The sequence below is a fragment of the Onthophagus taurus genome, chromosome 2 (genome assembly GCF_036711975.1).
Source record: "Onthophagus taurus isolate NC chromosome 2, IU_Otau_3.0, whole genome shotgun sequence".
Taxonomy (NCBI): Eukaryota; Metazoa; Arthropoda; class Insecta; order Coleoptera; family Scarabaeidae; genus Onthophagus; species Onthophagus taurus.
In genome coordinates, this window is record NC_091967.1 from 11,793,771 (window position 1) to 11,814,617 (window position 20,847).

The 20,847-nt window shown below is 32.4% G+C and overlaps 4 protein-coding genes across 5 annotated transcripts; all 4 read right to left on the reverse strand.

The window, feature by feature from the left end:
- Positions 1-190: 190 nt before the first annotated feature.
- LOC111425820 (copper homeostasis protein cutC homolog) lies at positions 191-1,610 on the reverse strand. The gene has a single exon (XM_023060078.2). It carries the CDS (start codon positions 1,458-1,460, stop codon positions 720-722), a length of 741 nt encoding a protein of 246 aa, XP_022915846.2. The 5' UTR covers positions 1,461-1,610; the 3' UTR covers positions 191-719.
- On the reverse strand, positions 1,515-6,874 carry LOC111425818 (cilia- and flagella-associated protein 58-like). Its single transcript, XM_023060075.2, has 11 exons — positions 6,651-6,874; positions 6,237-6,595; positions 6,001-6,175; positions 5,628-5,942; positions 5,305-5,566; positions 4,763-5,243; positions 4,611-4,707; positions 4,399-4,549; positions 4,066-4,348; positions 1,899-2,070; positions 1,515-1,814 (listed from the first exon to the last, which is right to left on the reverse strand). The coding sequence occupies exons 1-11, from the start codon at positions 6,762-6,764 to the stop codon at positions 1,575-1,577; spliced, it is 2,649 nt and encodes an 882-aa protein (XP_022915843.1). The 5' UTR covers positions 6,765-6,874; the 3' UTR covers positions 1,515-1,574.
- A 70-nt stretch (positions 6,875-6,944) lies between these two features.
- Positions 6,945-15,280, reverse strand: LOC111425819 (lateral signaling target protein 2 homolog). The gene is made up of 4 exons (XM_023060076.2): positions 14,883-15,280; positions 14,092-14,370; positions 11,554-12,959; positions 6,945-9,915 (listed from the first exon to the last, which is right to left on the reverse strand). The coding sequence occupies exons 1-4, from the start codon at positions 14,916-14,918 to the stop codon at positions 9,276-9,278; spliced, it is 2,361 nt and encodes a 786-aa protein (XP_022915844.1). The 5' UTR covers positions 14,919-15,280; the 3' UTR covers positions 6,945-9,275.
- A 1,218-nt stretch (positions 15,281-16,498) lies between these two features.
- Positions 16,499-20,774, reverse strand: LOC111426041 (DNA (cytosine-5)-methyltransferase 3B-like). Of its 2 annotated transcripts, XM_023060381.2 has the most exons (12): positions 20,579-20,771; positions 19,884-19,975; positions 19,689-19,796; positions 18,264-18,357; positions 17,866-18,200; positions 17,767-17,814; positions 17,646-17,710; positions 17,437-17,584; positions 17,265-17,382; positions 16,847-17,183; positions 16,678-16,787; positions 16,499-16,630 (listed from the first exon to the last, which is right to left on the reverse strand). In XM_023060381.2, exons 1-12 carry the CDS (start codon positions 20,685-20,687, stop codon positions 16,569-16,571), a joined length of 1,626 nt encoding a protein of 541 aa, XP_022916149.1. In that variant the 5' UTR covers positions 20,688-20,771; the 3' UTR covers positions 16,499-16,568. The 2 variants fall into 2 exon arrangements, with proteins under 2 accessions (XP_022916149.1, XP_022916151.1); XM_023060383.2 differs by lacking the exons at positions 16,499-16,630; positions 16,678-16,787 and having other exon boundaries at positions 16,897-17,034; positions 17,100-17,183; positions 20,579-20,774.
- Between the last annotated feature and the right edge of the window lie 73 nt (positions 20,775-20,847).

Genomic DNA, 20,847 nt, shown 5'->3' on the forward strand with positions numbered 1-20,847 from the left:
CATTTGTATGCCTTTTCATTTTCTGGTTCTTGTAATTCTTTTAAAGATTCTCATTTTCATTAGATCACCAAAGGAAACTGCAGTAATATCAAGCTTCAAAATCAAATCTTTCAGGCAAATTTTGCATAGTTCAAAGTTTCTTAAAATTATTACGGGTCATCAAAAGATTTTGAAAACAAAGCCAAATAAATATATTCTTAGAACAACAATTTGTATTTTATTTTTTGATCACATAAACTGGAAATATAAGCCCCATATAAACTTCATTAATACTCAATAAGTATCCATCTCGAAATAAACAATATAACTTAATCTCTTAATTAGTAAGTTAATACGTGTGATATACATAGTTAGTTCCGAAAATACAGTTAATTTAAAAATATGCATATCCAATTTTTAGTACATACACATTCGAAAAATATATCCTGCAATTTATCGAATTGCGACGCGACAAACTCGTTCTCTCTTTACACTCTAATATCCACTTAAAAACTAGAATGATGTTAGGTCCTATTTTTAGATTTAACCAAAACGTTAACATTTAAACATTCAGTTAGGTTATGTCAGTTGAATTTTTGTAGTTAATTTATTAAACAACTTTGTGCATTGTTCAAATACTATTGTTAATTAAATAATTTTTTCGTACTTTATCAACAACAACATTCAGTTATATTTTTTTTTATTTGTACAGACAGGATTAGAGCGAATTAATTTAGCATTTAATTATGTCGAAGAATTTCAACAGCTTGAGCAACTAATTGCTCATCAGTTAAATATAACGGTTCCAAAGGTTTTTTTTCCTCCTCACTTTGAGTGTTAGGATCATCTCCCAAAGGTTTGCGTTTTGAAAATGAACCATGATATTCAGTAGCTTCGGTGTTATCAATAATAAATTTTAAGTTATCTACAGTTATTCCACCCCCTGGCATTATTATAATACGATTTCCAACTTGTTCCATTAATTTCTTAATCAATTTGACTCCTATTTGAGCATTTTCTTGTTTCCCACTCGTCAAAATCCTTGTAAATCCTAAATCGATAATAACCTCTATTTCGATAGTAGGCTTTCTTACTAAATCAAAAGCACGATGGAACGTAACCGGTAATGGAAAACAAGTTTTTATAATTTCCCTTGATGTTTTCATATCGACATCACCGTTTTCGAGTAATGCCCCAAAAACGAAACCGTCGGTTTTGTATTTTCTTAATACTTTTGCATCTTCCCTCATAATTTCAATCTCTTCGGGTGTGTAAATGAAATTTCCACCGCGACACCTCAACATACAAAAGATGGGGATGTTTGTGGGATTTGCATTTTGGATTTGCATCAAAAGTCCAGGAGTTGGTGTTAAACCGCCCTCTGATAGTGCTGAACACAATTCAATGCGTGCTGCACCGCCGGCAAAAGCGGCCATCGCAGACTCAAAATTATCAACACAAACCTCCAACGATTTTGGCATTTTTAACCTAAAAAAACGACGCGATTTTTTCGTACGTAAAATAAAAACACCGAACACTGTTGAAATCCCGCACTCAAATTGATTACTTGTTTTATTTTTTTTGGTTAAAACAAATTAATTCACACTTGTTACAGACATTCGAAATCCACCACCGGCAAATTTCACCTCGTCGCCTTGCGAACAACTTGTCTTACTAGTTTCTTCAATGGCCGCAGTACGTCGACATGTACACTTTAATTTCTTTGCTTTTAAATATTTTCGTTTTATATCTTTAACATCTTCGCGTAATTTTTCAACTTCCAATTTATATTCCATATTTTGTAATTCAGTCATATTTAATTCGGATGCTAAACACTAAAAAAAAAAATAGAAATTTTATTGATTATTTAGGGATTTTCTTTTTTAAATGTTTTAGATGTTGATTTCTACTTTACCGACCTTCATTTTGTTTAAGTTCATAGTCAGCGTTCGTTGTGTTTTTGACAGCTGATCCATAACCTCAGGACCTGGTTGACGCTCAACTACGTTTCTTAAATTCAAATATAATCTTTCTACTTCTTTTAATTGTCTTTCACGTTCTATAGCTTGTTCAGATTGTCTTAAAAGTCTCCTAAATATAAAAAAAGAATTTAGAATAATATGGACTATGGTAATATAACCCCAAATTACAAATTCTGTTGGAATTAAACTTTTTTTTAACACACTACCAGTCCATGCAATTTAAATTTATAATTTCGCACAAACTCGATCTTTTTTTGGGTAGCTGTTTCAAACAACATTTAAATGTATACAGAGCTTCCCAAAACTCGCGGGACGGAGCTATAAGTTTTGAACGAGTGAAGAAAAAAATTTGAAAATTTGGGGATCACTAAAGAGTAATAAAAACTACACCCCTAGATAGTTTAGAACTTCATGCAATGTGGAATTTTTTTAGGGGACGAGCACCCCTACATTTTTAAATAGTCGAGTTTTAGCTTATTTTAAAAGTAATGAAAAAAGAAACACAACCCCATGATCCAAAACCCGATATCTTAATTCTTTTAAGAATTATGAGGTTTTCTTTCGACTGTTTTCAACATACTTGTTTTCTAAATTTCACTTTTAGTAACTCTAAAAAATGGCGCAAAAACTGACCGAAAAAGAAAGAATCGCTCTTTTAATGATTCATGGCTTTGGGGATAGAACAAGATCTTACGATGAAGTGCGGCATGTCTTCAATGATTCTTTTCGTCAACGACCACCGATTTCTAAATCAACAGTCTTGGTTTATGGGGTTCTGTTTCTTTTTTCATTACCTTTAAAATAAGGTAAAACTTAACATGGGTTGCTATTTAAAAATGTCATCGCCTTAAAAAACTCCACATTGCATGGAAATTCTAAACTATCTAAGAATGTAGTTTTTATGACTCTTTAGTGATTCCCAAATTTTTTTCTGTACTCGTTCAAAACTTATAGCTCCGTCCCGGGTGTTTTGGGAAGCCCTGTATAAAGATTCGATATTGTTGACAGGCAATAATAACAATTCTCATATTCAACGTCAAGATATGGTCAAAATATGTAGTTATAAATTTTTATTGAATTAAAAGTAGAACACTAAACCTAGAACTAGAAATATTCGGGTTTAGCCATCTAAAGAGATATGGCTAAACACGAATGTTTTTAGTTCTAGTGATATTATTATCATTGCAACGGGGCTGAGGAGAATGGCCCCTCTCGTCGCCGCAACCTATAACATCTATTGTAACTTTAGTCCTCCAAAAGATAGGCCAAATGTAGATCCTTAATGAACCTTAGTACTGCTTTATGTCTATAGGTGTCAAAAGAGCTTTACCGAAAATTTTGTATCTTAGGCGGCCTCTGGCACCGTAATTACACAGTATACAGTAGGTCCGTAAAGTAACGGATATAGGCGATAAAATCATAATAAACGATTTATGGAAAAATCCCTGAAACAAGTCTAAAGATTTAAATTTTTTGCAAAAAAAGCAAGAATGAGCAAGTCGAAGATCAAATGCATGCTGATTTGTTTTTTCGATAACCAGAGAATCATCCACAAATAGTTTGTGCCTCAAGGCAAAATGGTCAATTAACACTTTTAATGAGAGGTTCTTGAAAAACTACGAAAAAGGATCATTTGCGTGAGACCAAACGTCAAGAACAACTGGGTATTGCATCACGATAATGCGTCTTGTCACACAGCAATTTCAACAAACGAAAGTAAAAACATTCCTGTAGTTCCTCATCCTCCTTATTCGCCTGACTTGAGTCCTTGTGACTTTTTCCTTGTGAAAATATTTAAACGGCTGTAACCGACCAGCTGAAGGCTATTCCAGTATCAGAGTTCCAGCACTGCTATGAGGATTGGAAAAAGCGTCTCCAGCGCTGTCTGACTTCAGAAAGAAGTTATTTTGAGGGAGACAAAATTGAATTATAATTCTTTTCAAAGAAAAAAATTCAGTCTCATTACTTTTTACAACAAAGTTTAACAAATTTACAATAGTATTGAACCCCTTCGAAATTTACAAACCTTTCTCTACACCATATAATATAGTACAGTGTTACCAAACTGGTTCATTAACTTATACAATATGTTTTAATAACTTACTTTTGAAGTAATTGTAATCTTTGTAATAATTCATATAGTTCCGGATCGGAACCTTCAAGTTTCCTCCATCGATGAATATTCATAGGATTTTGTAATTCTTCTTCAAGAGCTTTACACTTTAAACGTTCTTTGACTAAATCCCTTTGCAAATGGAACACTTCTTGGCGTAAATCGGTCATGTTCGAAATGCTTTTAGTCAGTAAGCCCTTATCTTGACGCAACCGACGAATTTCTGTTTTTAAAAGTCGAATATCTTCCAATCTTTGATCGTATTGGGCTTCCCCTAATAAGATTTGAATGTCAATCTGATCTTTTTAATTAAACTTATCTTACCTCTGTGTAAAGTGGTTTCGAGAATTTTTACTTTTTCGTATAATAAAGCTAATTCGTCATTTCTTCTTACGAGTTGGGAACCTAAAATATCTCGTTCGTTCATTAATTGGTCTAAATCTTTAGCTTGTTGGCGTGTTAATCTATCGGCAGTCTTAAAAGAAATTGTTTGAAGTTAATATTAATTATATGATTATCGCAAATTATTAAGTTACCATAATGACTTTATGGAGTCGTTTTTCTTCAGCTTTCATCTCAGCAATCTCTTGTTTTAAGCTTCTTACTGCTTCGTTAGCATTATCCAAGTCAACTCTGATTTAAACACTTCAATATATTTTTTTTTAACTAGAAACAAATTAATATTTACCTCAAATTTTCTTTTTCTTTATTGACTTTCCTTAAAATCATCTCTTCTTTTATAAACAGTTGTTCCTTCATAGAAATATCTTCTTTAAGCTGTTCGGTTTGATGAGTACTTATTTTAAGTTTTCCCTTTAACTCTGCAGTTTCTGCGTTCGATTCTTGTAAAGTTTTTATCAAAGCGTTTCTTTCCGCACGAACGGCATCAAAAAGATTCAATTGCATCCGCATTTTATTTTCTTGTTCGGCAATATTTTTCTTTAATTCATAAACCTCTACCTTTTTCATTTTTTGTTCGTCCATAAAATCTTCAATTTGTTTCGTTAAATCTAATTGCTCGTCTACCATACGATCGCGTTCGTTCTCCAAATAACCGATTTGTTTAAGTCTTTTATTCCCTTCCATGATGTGATTATCGATTTCTTCTGCTAATTTTCTTCTGGCTTGTTCTTGAATTTTAATTAATTTAACATGATCCTTTGCAACGGCTAATGAGAAGAATGAAATAATTTAACGAATCAAATTTTAAAATTAAAACAAAAATTAAACCTTGCATTCTCGTTATATTCTTAGTCATAACATCTTTTTCTCGCATTGTTTGATCTAACGTTCGTTTGTCTTGATCAGAAGATCGTTTCATAAGTTCGATTTCTCTCGTCATATTCGCTATAGATTGTCGAAGTTTATCTTTTTCGATATTACTATCAGCTCGATCTTGTTCCATTTTTTGTAGTTTGTGGTCTGCTTGATCTTTTGATTTACTTAATTTCCATAATTCGTTTCTTTGTTTTGCAGTTTCATCGTCTTTCATCTGAAAAGGAAGGTTTTAATAATGTTTCAATTTTTTAATAATTTCAAAAAAAGTAAAATACCCGAATTTCAGTCGATTTTTGGAGTAACTCTTTTTTTAATTTTTCATGATTAAAACAGAGATTATCCCAATCGTCTTGCATTTTTGCCGTTTTCTTTGACATCTCATCGTATTCTTTCATTGCTTTATCAGTGTTAACTTTTTGTGTTGCTATATGCATCTCTGCTTTAGATAAAGATTTTTGTAAAGAAGTTATCGTATCATTTAAGGTACTAATATCGCCATCTTTCTTTTCGATCGTTTGCATATATTCTTGTATATCACTGTCTAATTGATCTCTATTTTTTTTTAAACGTGTTATTTCAACGTTTTGTTCCTTAAAAAAAATTATTTTAATATGTTTAAACCAAAATGATTAAAAATTTCTTGATTACTTCAACTTGTTCGGCAAATTCGTTTAATTTTAAATCCGCGAGGGAAGTTCTTCTTTCCAATTCTTCTTGATAACTTAAAGCGTGGGTTAATTTTTCGGTTACTTTCGCGACTTCAGATTGCAATTTATCTCTTTCTCTTTGTAGTCCATCTTTGTGTTTGCTTACTTCCGTTTGTCTGGAAAATTAATAAATTTTTTCTTTATCGCTCAATTTAAAAATATATATTTAGTTTTTACTCTTCTTCTTGCCCCATCCGATTCTTAAATTCAATCTCAGCATTTAACCCATCGATTTGCTTTCTTAAATTATCAATGATTTCTTGAGCGGTTTGTTCTCTTGAGTGAGCACCATCGCACATTTTCCAAGCATATTTAATTTGATCTTTCAAGTCATTAATCGTTTTGCTATCGGTTTTCGCTAATTCTTTAGCGAGTTCGATTTGGTTCTCATCATCAGCGATTTTCATCTCGAGTTCTTCGCATTTTTCCGTTAAAGCTTTTTCGCTTTCGTGAGTTCTAAACAAAGCTTCAAAAACTCTGGTGAATTCTTCGGCGTATTGTATTAATTCCGGATTTTGTTCAAGTTCAGTCACAGTCTATTATAAAAAATTTTATTACAAAAAAATTTGAAACAATAAATCTTTCTTTTACCTTATTATAGTGTCTTTCAATAACAAGAAAAGGATAATCTGGATCTGTTGGATCCAAATCATCCTCACCTTCTTCTTGAGCATCGTTTAATTCTCCTAAGTCAGGATCATCCATGATTTTTTTTTACTAATAAAAAAGATGTTTAAAAAGTTTAATACAAAACGTTCAAGATTAACGTCAGCGAACAAGGAAATAAATGATGGAAAATGTGACGTTTTGGAAATAAAGGGAAATGAGTTTCCTTAGATAGTTAGATCAATAACTTGTTGGAGATATTTTTTAAAACGAAAAAAATTAAGTAAAAATTAGTTTATTAGAGATATGAATAATCCCCAAAACCCTTAAATAAAAATATACACGTTTATCACAAAATATTTCAGTACAATTAAACAATAATCGGCTAAGGCAAGGAGAAACGTTCGGTCATTATTTTTTTATTATCATTCTAAAACCTTCCTTTTAATATTTTTCGGATGTTTTGTACTGCGTCGTCCTAAGAACACAAAAAAAGATGGAAAAGAAAAACGTTGTCTAATAATTAGACATTAATCGTTTGTCACAAATTTTTAAATACATTTTAAATGCAGAAACGCTCTATTGAAGGTATTTTTTTACGTACAGATCGCTAAGTACTTGGTTTAAAAACAGATTAGTTTATTCATCCAAAAATCTCACTGTTAGAATGTTTCTTTTTTCTTTTTTTTTGGTGTTTGTCCTTTGTAAGTGCTAAACAAAAGATATAATAATTATTAAAGTACAACGGATGTTTTCACAACCAACGGTTAAATCAGAAACACATTTTATATCGTAAAAACGTTTTTTTTTCGAATTTAATCTAATTTATTGCGTAGGGTGTCTCAGATAATTGATTTACTATAGAAAATTTTGAAACGATAGCGATTTTAAATAATTCTAATTCAATTCCACTTAACAATCCATCCAGGAAAAGGTAATCAGAGAAATTCGAATAAGATGGGACGGCACAATCTTTTATCGAAAGAACTGCTGGAATACGCCGATGATATTGAAATTATGAGTTGTAGAAAGAAACGCGGAGGAATGCTTCATCGCACTGGAACAAGTTGCAAAGAGAAGTCAGGAACCAGGAGAAGTCAAAGTACGTAATGTCCTCAGAAAGATTTTCGGACCCTTGATGGAACAGTCGCTTGAGAGTATCATGTCATGGATGATTTTAAAATCTTGAAGGTGTCTAGACAATGGAGGTTGCAGAATGGGAGAGGATTTTGCAGAAATTATCAGAATTTATAGAATTCGTCGTCGAATACTCCACTCATCATAGCGTCAAAACTTGTGAGTAACTTCCAAAATGTTATGGTACATGATGTGACTGGATGTGTTAGATTACCATTAAAAAATATTAAATGGTTCTTTCATAACGCAGAAACGTTAGCTGAGAATTCTGAAATTATTATTTCCATACATATCTATGCGATTTTGAAATGTTTGAGTTGTGCTTTTCCGCTGGATGCGAATAATTAGGCAACAATATTCGTGGTACATGATGAACATGACCGACAAACATATTTGTAACTCTTTTCAATAATGTGTACAAAAACAATTTTAAAAATCGGACCGAAATTGATCATTTCTCTGAGATTACAGAATTGGAAATTTGGAAACATAACCCTATAGAATAAATATACCAAATTCAAAAAATAATATGTTGATAACTTTAAAAATTTAACTTCAAAGCATGATATCTTTATGAATGATTTGCGATTGTCAATACAAAAAGCTTTAGCATAATTTTATTAAAAACCTATTTCGTTACAAGAAAGATTTGTATATCAATATCTCTTATTGTTTCCAAATTCTCTGTAATATAGTGATAATCTGAAACACCCTATATATTTTTTTATTTTATTTAACGGTTAAATCACACTATAGCTTTATGTACAGTAATTTATATTTAAGAAGTTTTTTTCAAGTTAAAAGAAGATTGAAGAAGAACTTTGTTTGAAATTGCCTTAAAGCTTAGTTTTTTCATTAGCTGAATCACGATCACTTTTTCAAGTTTTTCTTTATTTTATCGTTTTTAAGGATTAGATTTATTTACAACTTTTAAGAAAGGTGTTGTAGTCTTATTCTGTTGTCAAAGTTCAAAGTACGTTTCTTTAAGCACATAATCGTAAATTTAACAAATCAAATTTGATTTTTTTTAAGTACTGTTTTCTTTTGTTAAGAAAATATACAATTTTCTAAATAAAAATTTCTACGTTATAAATGAGATTTTATATTAATTGTGCAATGGTTTTCACTTAATGTATACTGAAGGTTGAAATGGACCTAAAAATGTTTTTAATATATTAATATGTATTAGAGAAATATTAATATATCAAAAAGAAATTTTTAGTTTTTATTGATTTGGGCTATTTTCTGTGTGGTTGCAAATCAAGATTTTTCGTTGTAAAAACGCACATGTCACAAACACATTAAGTACTTAAAGCTTTGAAATTAAAATAAACACAAAATCCATTCACAAATTGCACAATATAAAAGAAATTTACAAAAAATAGCAGAACATCCGGTTTTTTTATTATGTCTTACTCCCATTTTATTTTTTTTATGATTTCTTTCTTTCTTTCTCTTAACTTGTTTTTAATCTCACATGGTAAAAGGCGCCAGATGGTACAAAAAGCACTTATTGCAGACCCGAACCGGTTTTGTATGTCCGAATTTCGGCAGAGGAACGTTGTTGGACGAACATCGCGAACAAAAAACCTTTCCGCAATTCCGGCAGTGATGTCGTCTTTTAACGACGGTGAAATTTGACCCACAACTCATACATTTCGGCGCTTCGACATCCGGTATCCAAATTGGCGGCCTTTCCGGACCAACCCCTGCTTCCACCGGAACAACGTTCCTTCCATCAACGCTCCTTTCGCCGTTTTCTATAATACCCTCAACGACGGCACTTCTACCGACATCTTCAACCGTTTGATCCGTTAAAGCATTACCGTCATAGCTTCCATCGTCGTTTATTTGAAAATAAACTGTATCGAAAAGGGCTTCTTGGGCGAGGATGTCTGGGTCGACGGAAAACTCTTCGTTTTCGATTACTTCGTTATCCGTCGGGTGATATTCTATGGAATCAGTTTGTCGCGATGGATCCGGATCGTTGGAGACGTTCATTAAGAATACCGATTTAAGGATGTTGCGAAGGTCGCTTGCGAAATTTGTTTGAAGTTGATCCGCTACACCTGCTATACAAACGTAAAGGCGGTGGATCAAATCTTCACTTGATCTAAAATTAAAAAAAAATATATATAAATTTAATTCTATTTAAATTTCTAATAATCAGCGAAATAGTTATTTATTATTATTTCTTTTTTTTTAATCATGGAACCATAATTTGTTTATTTAGGTTTAACGCGATCTCGGGAGGATATGATGAAAGCTATAAAAAAATAATTGATCTGTACAATAGCCTTGGGGGCAAAACACGTTTCCCGAAGATGACACATGTTTTGCGTTGAAGCTGATGGAAGAAACTAAGCGTAACAAATATAATCATCCATAATTGCAAAAATATCTATGTTTTATTAACCAATTAGCGTCCAAAAGCAAACAAACGTTTTCTCTTTGTGATACTTAATATATTCAGATATTATTGATCAGATACACGCTTTATACATGAAGCAAGTAGATGTTAAAAAGAGGAATATAAATTTATAAGAGCGCCAATTTCAAGAGATTTTCCATATTTTTCTGATCAAAAATTGTACACAATATTGCATGGTGTCACAAAAGTCCGGGAGCATAACTGTGCGATGTGGGAACTTTGTTAGTTATATTTGGCTAGTAAAGACTCCTGCAAAAATCCACAGGATTCCTTTGTGCGTTTTCAGTTAATGCTGTCCGTCGTAGGTGTGTCTCAGAAGGCGATCGAAAAAATCAGCTAGATTTCCCCTAGATTTTTTATCCAATGCACAATCCGTTAATCCCAGAAGTGGAAGACCAAAAACTACCGTGACTCCCACCATGGTCAAGCGTATACAGAATAATGTCCATGGCTATGAAGCTGAATATCAGCCATGAATGTGATTGTCAAACATCGTTTGGGGCTTCGTGGCTGAAAATCCAAAAGACCTATACTTTGATGGAACAGGGAGTCAAGATCAACTCCCAGAAGTACCTTGATGAGATTCTGATGAAGGAAGTGCTTCCTTGGAGCCAGTCACACTTTAACCAACGCCCCTGGACAATATTCCATTATCACCTCCGGAGTGGCTTCTCTACTCGCCTGATTTGAACTCCCTAGACTTTTCCGTGTGGTCGGTTCTTGAGAGCAAGTGCCTGTACTACTCCCCTACAATAATCTCGACAGTCTGAAGCGCGCCTTTCAGAAGACAAAGGACGATCTTTACGTCGAATACCTCTCCGCCACGGTGGCTGCATTCCTCAAACATCTGCACGGCTGTATGAAAACAAAGTACATAGTTGTTTATTAATGTTTGAATAAAATTTATGCCAAATTTCACGTCTCTAGCTGCTTCCGTTCTGTGTTTATCAATAAAAATACCGTGCTACCGGACTTTTGTGACACGCCGTAAAAAAGTTTATTATAAAATCAATTAATTTGAAAGTGCCCTTAAACATATGTAGATTAATTGTCCCATTTCCGTCAAGGATCAATAATAACACATTTGCGAACAGTTTATGTCTAATCATAATAATAACCTTTGGCTTCAAATTCAGAATCGTATTCCTCCTCCTTCTTTACAAAAATAGCGAGTTGAACGCAAATCGATTAGATTAACGTTTCACGTGCGCAGATTTTAATTTCGTGAGCTGACAGATACAATTATTCATTAATGAGGAACGTAATAACTTGAAACTGATATTGTGAATGTATCGTGTAACCTGTAAATGAGTCACTTACCTAAATTTAGATCTCACTTCATTTCTAGTAGCAATTTCGGCAGCTTGAACGGCCATAGCAATTTCTTCATCATCTGCCGAATTGCTATTAAACGAAGAGGTACTATCGCTGCTAACCACGCTAGAACTATCATCTTCCGAAATTCGACAATTTTCCCGATATCCCTTATTAAAACAGCCGCACTTTTGAGTTTTACTAGTACCAGGCACATTTTTAGAGCAAGTCCGACTAACGTTCCCGTTATTAAACGAATTACTGTTATTATTGTTAACGCGTTTTTTCGATTTATTACACACTTTCGACGGTAAAACACAACTACAACACGCATTTGCGTCGTTTGAATCGAACGTTGGCGAACGATCCAAACTGGTATTTTCGGTGCATATTCCGGAATCGTCCGGGGATTCTAAATGTAGTTTGGCGCAGGTAATTTTCGTCTTTTTCGACGGTTTCGTCGTGTCAGTAATGGTTAGTATTGAATTTAAAGTAGCAGCCGCTTCGGTAATAATTTCTAATGAATCGTCATCTGGTAATGATTCGACTTTAAGCTGCTGATCCTGTTCTAAATCCGATTGTGAAGAAATCGCCGCTACGATTTTATCATGATCGACTGTGTTTGAAATTAAATAACCCGACGTGGATGGTTTGGATTTCTCCGATTGGAAATGATCGTAATCACGGTTTCTTTGGTACTCTTTGGAATCTTTCTTTTTTAACTTAACGCTACAGTCCGGCACGAAACTTTTACACAAATTACCGTAATTGGCCATTAGAAATTCATCCGATGCGTTACAGTCGGCCACTTTAAAGTCCGCGCTCGTCTCGTTATCACACAAGATCTTCTCCAAAACGAACAATTCGCGTCGCGTAAACGTCCAAAGCAATTCTCGTATTTTACGCAATAACGTCCTGAACGGCCGAAACATCTCACTCATCTCCTCCACCGGTTTATCTATCGATAATGGACCGTTTGGAAACACTAATAGACCACTGACGATCGCCAAACGAGGAATTGTAAACATCAAAGCCGGATCGCAATCGTCGACCATTTCTTGCGTTAACAAACCCATTTTAAGCGCTCTTTGAAGCGTTTCGGAAAAAAGTACCCCAATTAGTTGCTGTAATTCGTATTCTTGGGTACTTTTCACGGGTACCATTGCGCTTACATAACATAGCTCAAATTCGGCAAAGAGTCGGTCAAAAATTTTTAAACTTTCTAAAAGTAGTTCTGTTACAACTTCGTTGGTGTTCAATTTTAGGGGACCATTGGGTTGGTTACAACGAAGGCAGGTTTCGCGTAACAGATTTCTTACATTTTCTAAACTTTTCGTTAATGCTTTTGCCAAAGGACGCATTGATTCACTTTCCACTTCGCGGTTCATTATTGATGAACCAGCAGCCAGACACTAATGACAATATGAAAAAGGCATGTAAATATAATTTGAAATAAATATATCACGTATTCAATCAATACATTATTAATTACGAAAGGATAAAATTCCGAATATGAAGATATGTAAACAGTTTTACAATTTGTGGATATAAGTAAGTCTTATATTAAAAGAAGTAAAAACTTCAGGGTTTTCTTCAAGTTGACTATAATTATGAACCAGAGGTAATGTGTGGGTTGCAGTCAAGGTTTGTATATAAGAGGTTGTCTAGGTTTATACGCAACCATACTGCGCATTACGTCATTGGCAGAAAATAATTCAAATTTTTAAAATAATGTAATTGAATTCCTTTAATTTATTTAGTGTGGTATATAATTAACTGTGGTAGTAAAACGGAAAATAATTCTACTTAATTTTTGATATAAATTTACTTATGATAAAATAATTGAGGGAAACTAAAGTAGTAATTGATTTATGTTATACTAGAGAAGACACCTCATCTCTCACTAAACATGAGCTTGAGGTTGCGCGCGCAATCCACTGCCACTTACGTCACGAAACACTCCCGCTCTTCATCCTCGCCCACAAACTAAAATCAAAGTATTGCAGTATAGGAGTCTAGGCAACCTCTTATATAATATATAAACCTTGGGTTGCAGTAGGATGTCTCTATGTGTAAGCTCACTTACACTTTCTGAGGATCTGGCGCGCAGGAAAATGTATGTTTTTATTATACATATTTATTCTTTGTATTTGTTATATGTTAAAAAAAGAGTAAATAAATGTTTGTAGTGCAATGATACTTTTCTTGATTTTCTTATGAATGAGTTAACTTGTGATTAAGTATCAGGCAAACTTTGAATTTCTTTTTTCACTAATTTTAACTTATTTTGAAAATCAAGAGACAAAAAGATATGACAATCTGGAAAATATTCTATCCTTAAATGGTTAAAGGCGTAAACTGCATTAGAGTAAGTTCTGGAAGACCACCTTACTCTGAAAAAGTTGCTTACTGACTCAAACCCTAAGTGCCAACCATGCAAACATATTTTTGATGACTCCTTTGTATTGATTATAGATAAAAATAAAATTATGGTACTACACAGGTTTATTTTATTAAACATACAAGGTAAAATGGAAAAATTACCTCAGCTCCAAACCAAAGTTGTCCAGCTAAATTTTCTTGTAAAACATCCTCAGGAAATTTGACTCTAAAATCGCGATTAGCTCTTTCATCTCCAATTAAATCATCCATAATACAATTAGTAATGGTAAGGACTTTATCTTGTGATTGACGTAGTTGATTAACAAGTGCAGAACATCTTTCGGGATCTTTCCTTCCATCAAAACTATCTAGTTCGCCAGCTATGATGTTTAAAGCTTCATCAGCAAAGAAAAATTGGGCCAAAAGTGATTTATCATCCCTCTAAAATAAATTTATTAAATTAGAACAAAACAATTAGGTGTACTTAATTAATAGAAATGCGTTAATAAATGGTTGTGATGTGAAAAGAAAAAGAAAGTGGAATTGAATTAAATGATGACACGCGCGAGGAGCAGAGAAAAAACTGTTTTACATTTTTAACCAGTGGATTCAAAGAGAAAGTTAAAGAATTGAGGTTATGGTGTTCCTTTTGTTTTTATTTTAATTTACATGGAACCTTGACTTTTATTTAACAATATAATAACGTTATCATCATGTTATCATAGCCACGATAATGTAGACTGGAGCAAGGGAAAAAAATTGCTAATTCGGTCGTATTATCGTCATGTTTAACAAACATTTGTTAAATTCTTTACTAAAAAAGTACTTAATTTTATTATAAAATTACTCAATTTTAAAACACTCTGTATTAGTAGTTTTTCCGTGTATTGCAAAACACGCGATAAAGTGAGGGACGGAAGTTGAATGTTTCTAAAAGGAGAAAAGTAGCTTACCTTGGGTCTATAAAACCATTTTCTTAACGAATCCATATCTTTTTTATATTTAGAGTGCGTTTGGTAATAACAGGGATGAATTATCGTTTCATTTACGAATTTTTTTAACCTTAAGTTTGCGAATTACACAGAAAGAAGAAACGAAACGCTCACAGCTTTCCTACTTCACTATACCATGTTGCACACGCACATTTTATAACCGAATTGGTACAAACTATTTGCTGACATTTTTTAAAACATCTTTTCATTGTTGATTATTATTTTCTTTGTTTTGATGAATTGAGGTGTGTATTTAAACGGAGCCTTTTTTCTGTCGTTTTGGTGTAAATGGGAAGAGACGTATGGAATTAAATGTGATTCACTCGTTGACGTTTGGGATATTGGCAAGTTACATTTAGTTATTGTAGAGGTCGCTGCTTATCTTTCAAGATAAGTTTTTTTGATAATATTAATCTCATTTTTTATTATTATTACTTTTACAATATTTCATTTTCAATTTATATGAAGCTGGGTAACTTTTTATTTATTAAAAAGAAAAAAATATATCTCTTAATTTACCGTTTTCTTCTTTACAAATTTATTTAGCAACAGATGGCGCTCATTTTTCTAATTTTATTCCAAAAATGTTAAACAATTTTTATACTGATTAATATTTATGGATTTTTTGACCTTCACTCAAATTCATTTAGCATTTTAAAAGATATATTCATACTCAACATGTTTAATATTGTATTTCAACATAGCTCAATTTATTTGACCTCGGCGATTATGGTTTCGTTGTTGAAATGCGTGTTCGAATATTTAACATTACTGTTAGAATCAATTTATTTAATTTTTTGCAATAATAATGTTTATAAAACAAGTACGCGTAACGTTGTTGTTCAAGTTTCAATTTAATATGAAGAACATGAATCAATATATTAATAAAGCAAAATTGATTTTGTAGTAACGCTTTCAAATATTTATTAATTCTCTTTCCAAAGTATTGAAATAACCTTGTCTTTACTATTTTTAGATTCAACATTTCTTCCTTTTCGTGCACTCTTATGGATTGTACAGATTTTGTTAATTAAAACAAAAACAGCTTTTCCTGTGCAAATTCAAGGTTCAAGTACTTTTTAAGCACGAAGTTCATACCACTTATTAAAATCCCAGTATTGGAAGTCCAAATAAATATATATCATAGCAATTATGAAGCTTGACACTTTTTTTTGCTTTTGACTTTTTTTGGCGTTCAGTACACAACTTTTGTGTTGCTGGAACAATCTTAATGGCATCATGTAGAAGACTCCAATAGTAATATCTCTATTGAGTGTATAGATACTACTTATTGCTTGGAAAAGACTAGATACTGCTGGAAAATGATTAGATATTGCTAGCAAAAGACTAGACGCTGCATCCAAATATAAGACACTGCAAATAGAAGACCAAATACTGTTTGCAAAAGACTAGATACTGCAGGCAGAGACTCTAATATCTTGAATAGTTATTACAATTGTGAAGAATATTTGGAACAAATTGCTTCAAAGAGTATTTATTTACTCCAGTATCTTTTAATCGTTGATATCATGATTAAAATACTTTTTCCACATTACACATTAAGTATTAAAACGATAGAACATTTATTTATTTATTAAAACTATAAAATATTTACTATCTTTTAACCAATATAAACTTGATGCTTAATTATGTTGTTGTATCGCCATTAAAATTGCTTATTTTTGGTTGTTCTTTGTAACAAAATGGTTCTACAAATATATAATTATTAATTATCATTGCAATAACTTAAACTTACCAGTGAATAAAATGTTTCGAAAACATAAATCTATATTTTCTGTGTCTAATGGAAAATTGCACCAAATTAATCTTTGTTCTAAATGTGATACTGGATATTCTTTTAAAAACCTAAAATAAATACGCCCAGATTTCCTTAATATTCTTCTCATTCAAATTTATTTATTTACCTTGTGACATTAACGCGTTGGCACACATCTATATTTTTACTCCACTCAAATATCCAATAGCAAGGATCATCTTGAATTTGATTAAGACATTTAATCAATTGATAAAATTCGCACATTATTTTAGTAGGGCATATATTCTCACTTCTAGATCTTTGGTCGCATATTAACACATTTATAGGCATAACATTCTGAAATAAATTTTCTTTTGGTGCTTTTCTCGAAGTTAATAATTGCATCATTTCGGGATAATTACTTTTAGTTATTTCTATGCATTCATTGGAATTTCCGGAATAGTGAAATCCCGATTTGTTTTTAAAAGTTTCGATGATTGATAAAACTGAAAAATAACGACGTAAAATAAGATAAACTCAAAATAATAAATAAAGTTGATGATTTAAAAATATCTCATAAATTTTACTCAATTTTATGTTAGAAGACCTTCTTTCTTTCTTTTCCTTATCTTTGAATGCTGATGATTGATTGCTATATTTGTTTGAAAAAAGAACTTGCTTTTGGGTTGGGACGATCATGTTCTCCTAAAATAACAACAAAATGTATTATAATAAAAATTTGCGTTATCTAATAATCACATTATCTTCCCAACCATCTCTTGGTACTAAAACTCCTCTACACGTTCTGTTAGGAGCGCAAAGAAAACAGAACCACTTCTTTTTTTTTGAAAGAACTGCGTAAGCATCTACCTCAGCTAAATCTTGAATACAAATTGTGCAATAAACACTGAAAGAAAATATAGAAATAAAAAAAAAAATCTCGAGGATATTTGAAATTTGATAATTACAATTTACATTTTATATTCATGCATACAAGCATATCTCCAGCAAATCCACAAACGGTACAATATTCCTAAAATAAGTAATATTAATTTATTTTTGTTGAATATATCTCAAATTGGTAAGCACCTTCTTTAAATTTGGGACTATTTTACAATACGTTTTTTTAAATCGTTTCTAAAACAAACTAACATTAAAATGAACTCTAATGGAGTTGTAATAATTTACGTTGCAATCTGTACAAAAGTAACCATTAAATATGGGGTGCTCATCCGATATTTTGTCGCTATAACAACCCATACAAATACGAAGAGTCGATATTTTCCCCATATTATAATCTGCGATGATTTGGCGAACTATGTGATTTGCACACTCTTTCACACTATCGATGTTATCTTCAAGATTTGAGACCTCTACAGGCAACGCGACTGAAAATTCTGTTTCCATTGTGCTTTCCATTGATGGAATGCAACGACTAGTGAAAGTGTCATATTCATCATTTGCTGGCTTTAAGTTTTCAGAACGAATTTTATCCAATTTAGATTTGACAAAATTAGTTACAACTGAAAAAAATTGATGAGGCTAAATAATTAAACAAATAATCTTAAATTAGTTTCAAAACGTACAGTATTTAGTGAGGTAAGCATTCTCTAAATTCGATTTAGCCCAAGTTTTTAAATCTGGTATTGATAGCGTTTGTGTATCTGGTAAACCGATTTCCTAAAATAGATGTTAAATAAATTAAAGAAATCCCTTTAATGAGAGGAATCAAACGATATGCAAGTGATACAGATATGACTCATATAATTTTCTGAAAAGAATGACTAAAAAAGTACATACTTTTTGTATTCGATGTTATTGAAAAGTTTTTTTATTGAAACTTTTGGAACCAGAAGGATATGATAGAGGCCAGTGACAAAACGATTACTTGATAGACTTACTCTCCATCTGAGACTTCGCCACGACAACATATCATTGCGGTTGACTTCTTGTGCCATTACAGATACTGCTCGAAATGCACAATTAGTGACTAATCAGACACTATGAGTCGTTGAAAATCTGGAGACGCAATACGGCTGTCGAATATGCAGGTTATGAGAGAGTATTCAATTTCCACAACATCTTCACCAAATACTATGAAATTATAAAAACTTCAAAAGTTTTGCAGAGCATCAAGTTGAAACAATGAAGAAGACATCACATCCATACGACTCTTGGATAATCGGTTGCGATCAGATTTCGATGCTTATACCTCCAAAGATTAGCGGATGTCAAAATTTAGAAATTAAAAATTACCCCATTTTAGCTAAAATATCACAGTGTTGGTCATCATATAGACTTGCTGCAAGCGTACAACTAAATCCCAGTAACCCAAAAAACACTTCAAAAGCTACAGCAACCTCATCCTGTGGTTTGTAGAGAAACTGTACAAAGTACTACGAGGTTTGTCTCCTCCGAGGAAGTGCCATGATAAAAATTACCAGATTTTAGAACTGGTCTGAGCATTCGCTCCAGTACCACCCAGCCAAAATAATCACGTTGTGATTTCAGCTGGCAGATTCCTCTACATAGATCTATTTGTACCACTATCAAACAATATCAAGTAGATAATAACTGGGCATGAGGCGATGAGCCTTCAAAGTTGATGTGCTTGGGACAACTATGGCATTCAGAGAAATGTCTTTCTAATGATTAGACTAAAAATCGTGGCAAAACTTGTTGCCTCATATCAATCAATACTACATGCCTAGTTTGCTGTTGTTGGTGGAGAACTGAGATCTTGATGGACTAACCAGAGAAGTATTATTTACTGTTTTGAGCATCCTTGGAAAAAATGGCGGAAAAAACCTTGCAAATGGTTCTTATTATGACCTATGTAAAAGCAAGATGCAAGCTTTCAGTGAGTTATTTCATCAATATGAATTTAGGAATAAGTTAGAAACCATTAAAAGATAAACTTGCAAAATTGTCCGAATTGTTTCGCCGTCTAGGGATTGTCAGATTAATTGAGGTAATCCCTAATATATTTATATGTTAAACTAGCTTCTTACCCTAAGACATTCAGCAATCCCTTGAACCCACTTTTTGCAATACATTTCTGGTATTGTAATGTACCTAAAGTATTCCTGACAGAAATCTTTTAATATCTTGCAAGATACCTAAAACAAATACAAACAATGTTTCTTAAATAAAATAAAAACAATGACTTTTATTGGACCTTATCTATTATTTAATGAACGACTTACGTTAGAAACACGATGATCTCCAAACCAAAACACCCAACATTTTCCTGTTTCAGCTGTTTCCATACCGATATCTCGATGAGATACGATAATACCTTCAATAGGAGACATAATTCAGAAACATAAAAAATTATTTCACGGAAACTATAATTAGATATGAAATGTTATATGATTATAAATATATCTTGTTTAATTGCAAATTCTTTATGGACGCCTAAAAAATTATACAATGTAAAACTCATGCTTATATTCAATCTAGTTCCGATTTTAAAACAAAAAATTTTCGGAAACGCTCATCTTTCGTCCAATTTTTTATGCATTTTCATGTTCATACTGTGACCTACAATCAAAGACGACGATACACGACAACACCGCGATATTACCCCATCTAAATTTGATACAACAATGCGTACTCATTTAGGGAGAAAAAAAAGAGGGTCACCGGGTACCTGTTTAAGTTAGTATTTCAAAGCTGGTGACATTCTACTGCCAAATCGTGAATATATGGCAACGCTGTGCTCTATTCAGTAGTAAAAATGAAGATTTGGACGATTGTTTCTTTTTTGAAAATTATAAAAAGTCTAACAGAATAAGTTACTTTAATTCTAAATTTTGTTTATGTTATAAATCTTCAAAGCGAATATTCTGTACATAAAAATAGTATTTTGGTGTTATAAACAATTATAATTTGAACATACCTGGCCAAAATTTTCTATCCATTTTCGCCCAAACATAAGATCCCGGTTTGAAAACGTGAATTTTATCAGGACTCGTTGTTGTGTTACTACGTGTTAATCTTTTTAGCATTTTAAACGTTTGTACCACAAGCCACAATCTTCGACGCTTTCGGCTAGAAGGTCATCCGAAAACTGTTTGGGTTTGAGTTTATTTAGTCAAGGCAGGCCAAAAAAGGTCTAAAGTAGACGGTTCGGGAGTGGGACATTGAACCGACAGCAAAAAACATAAT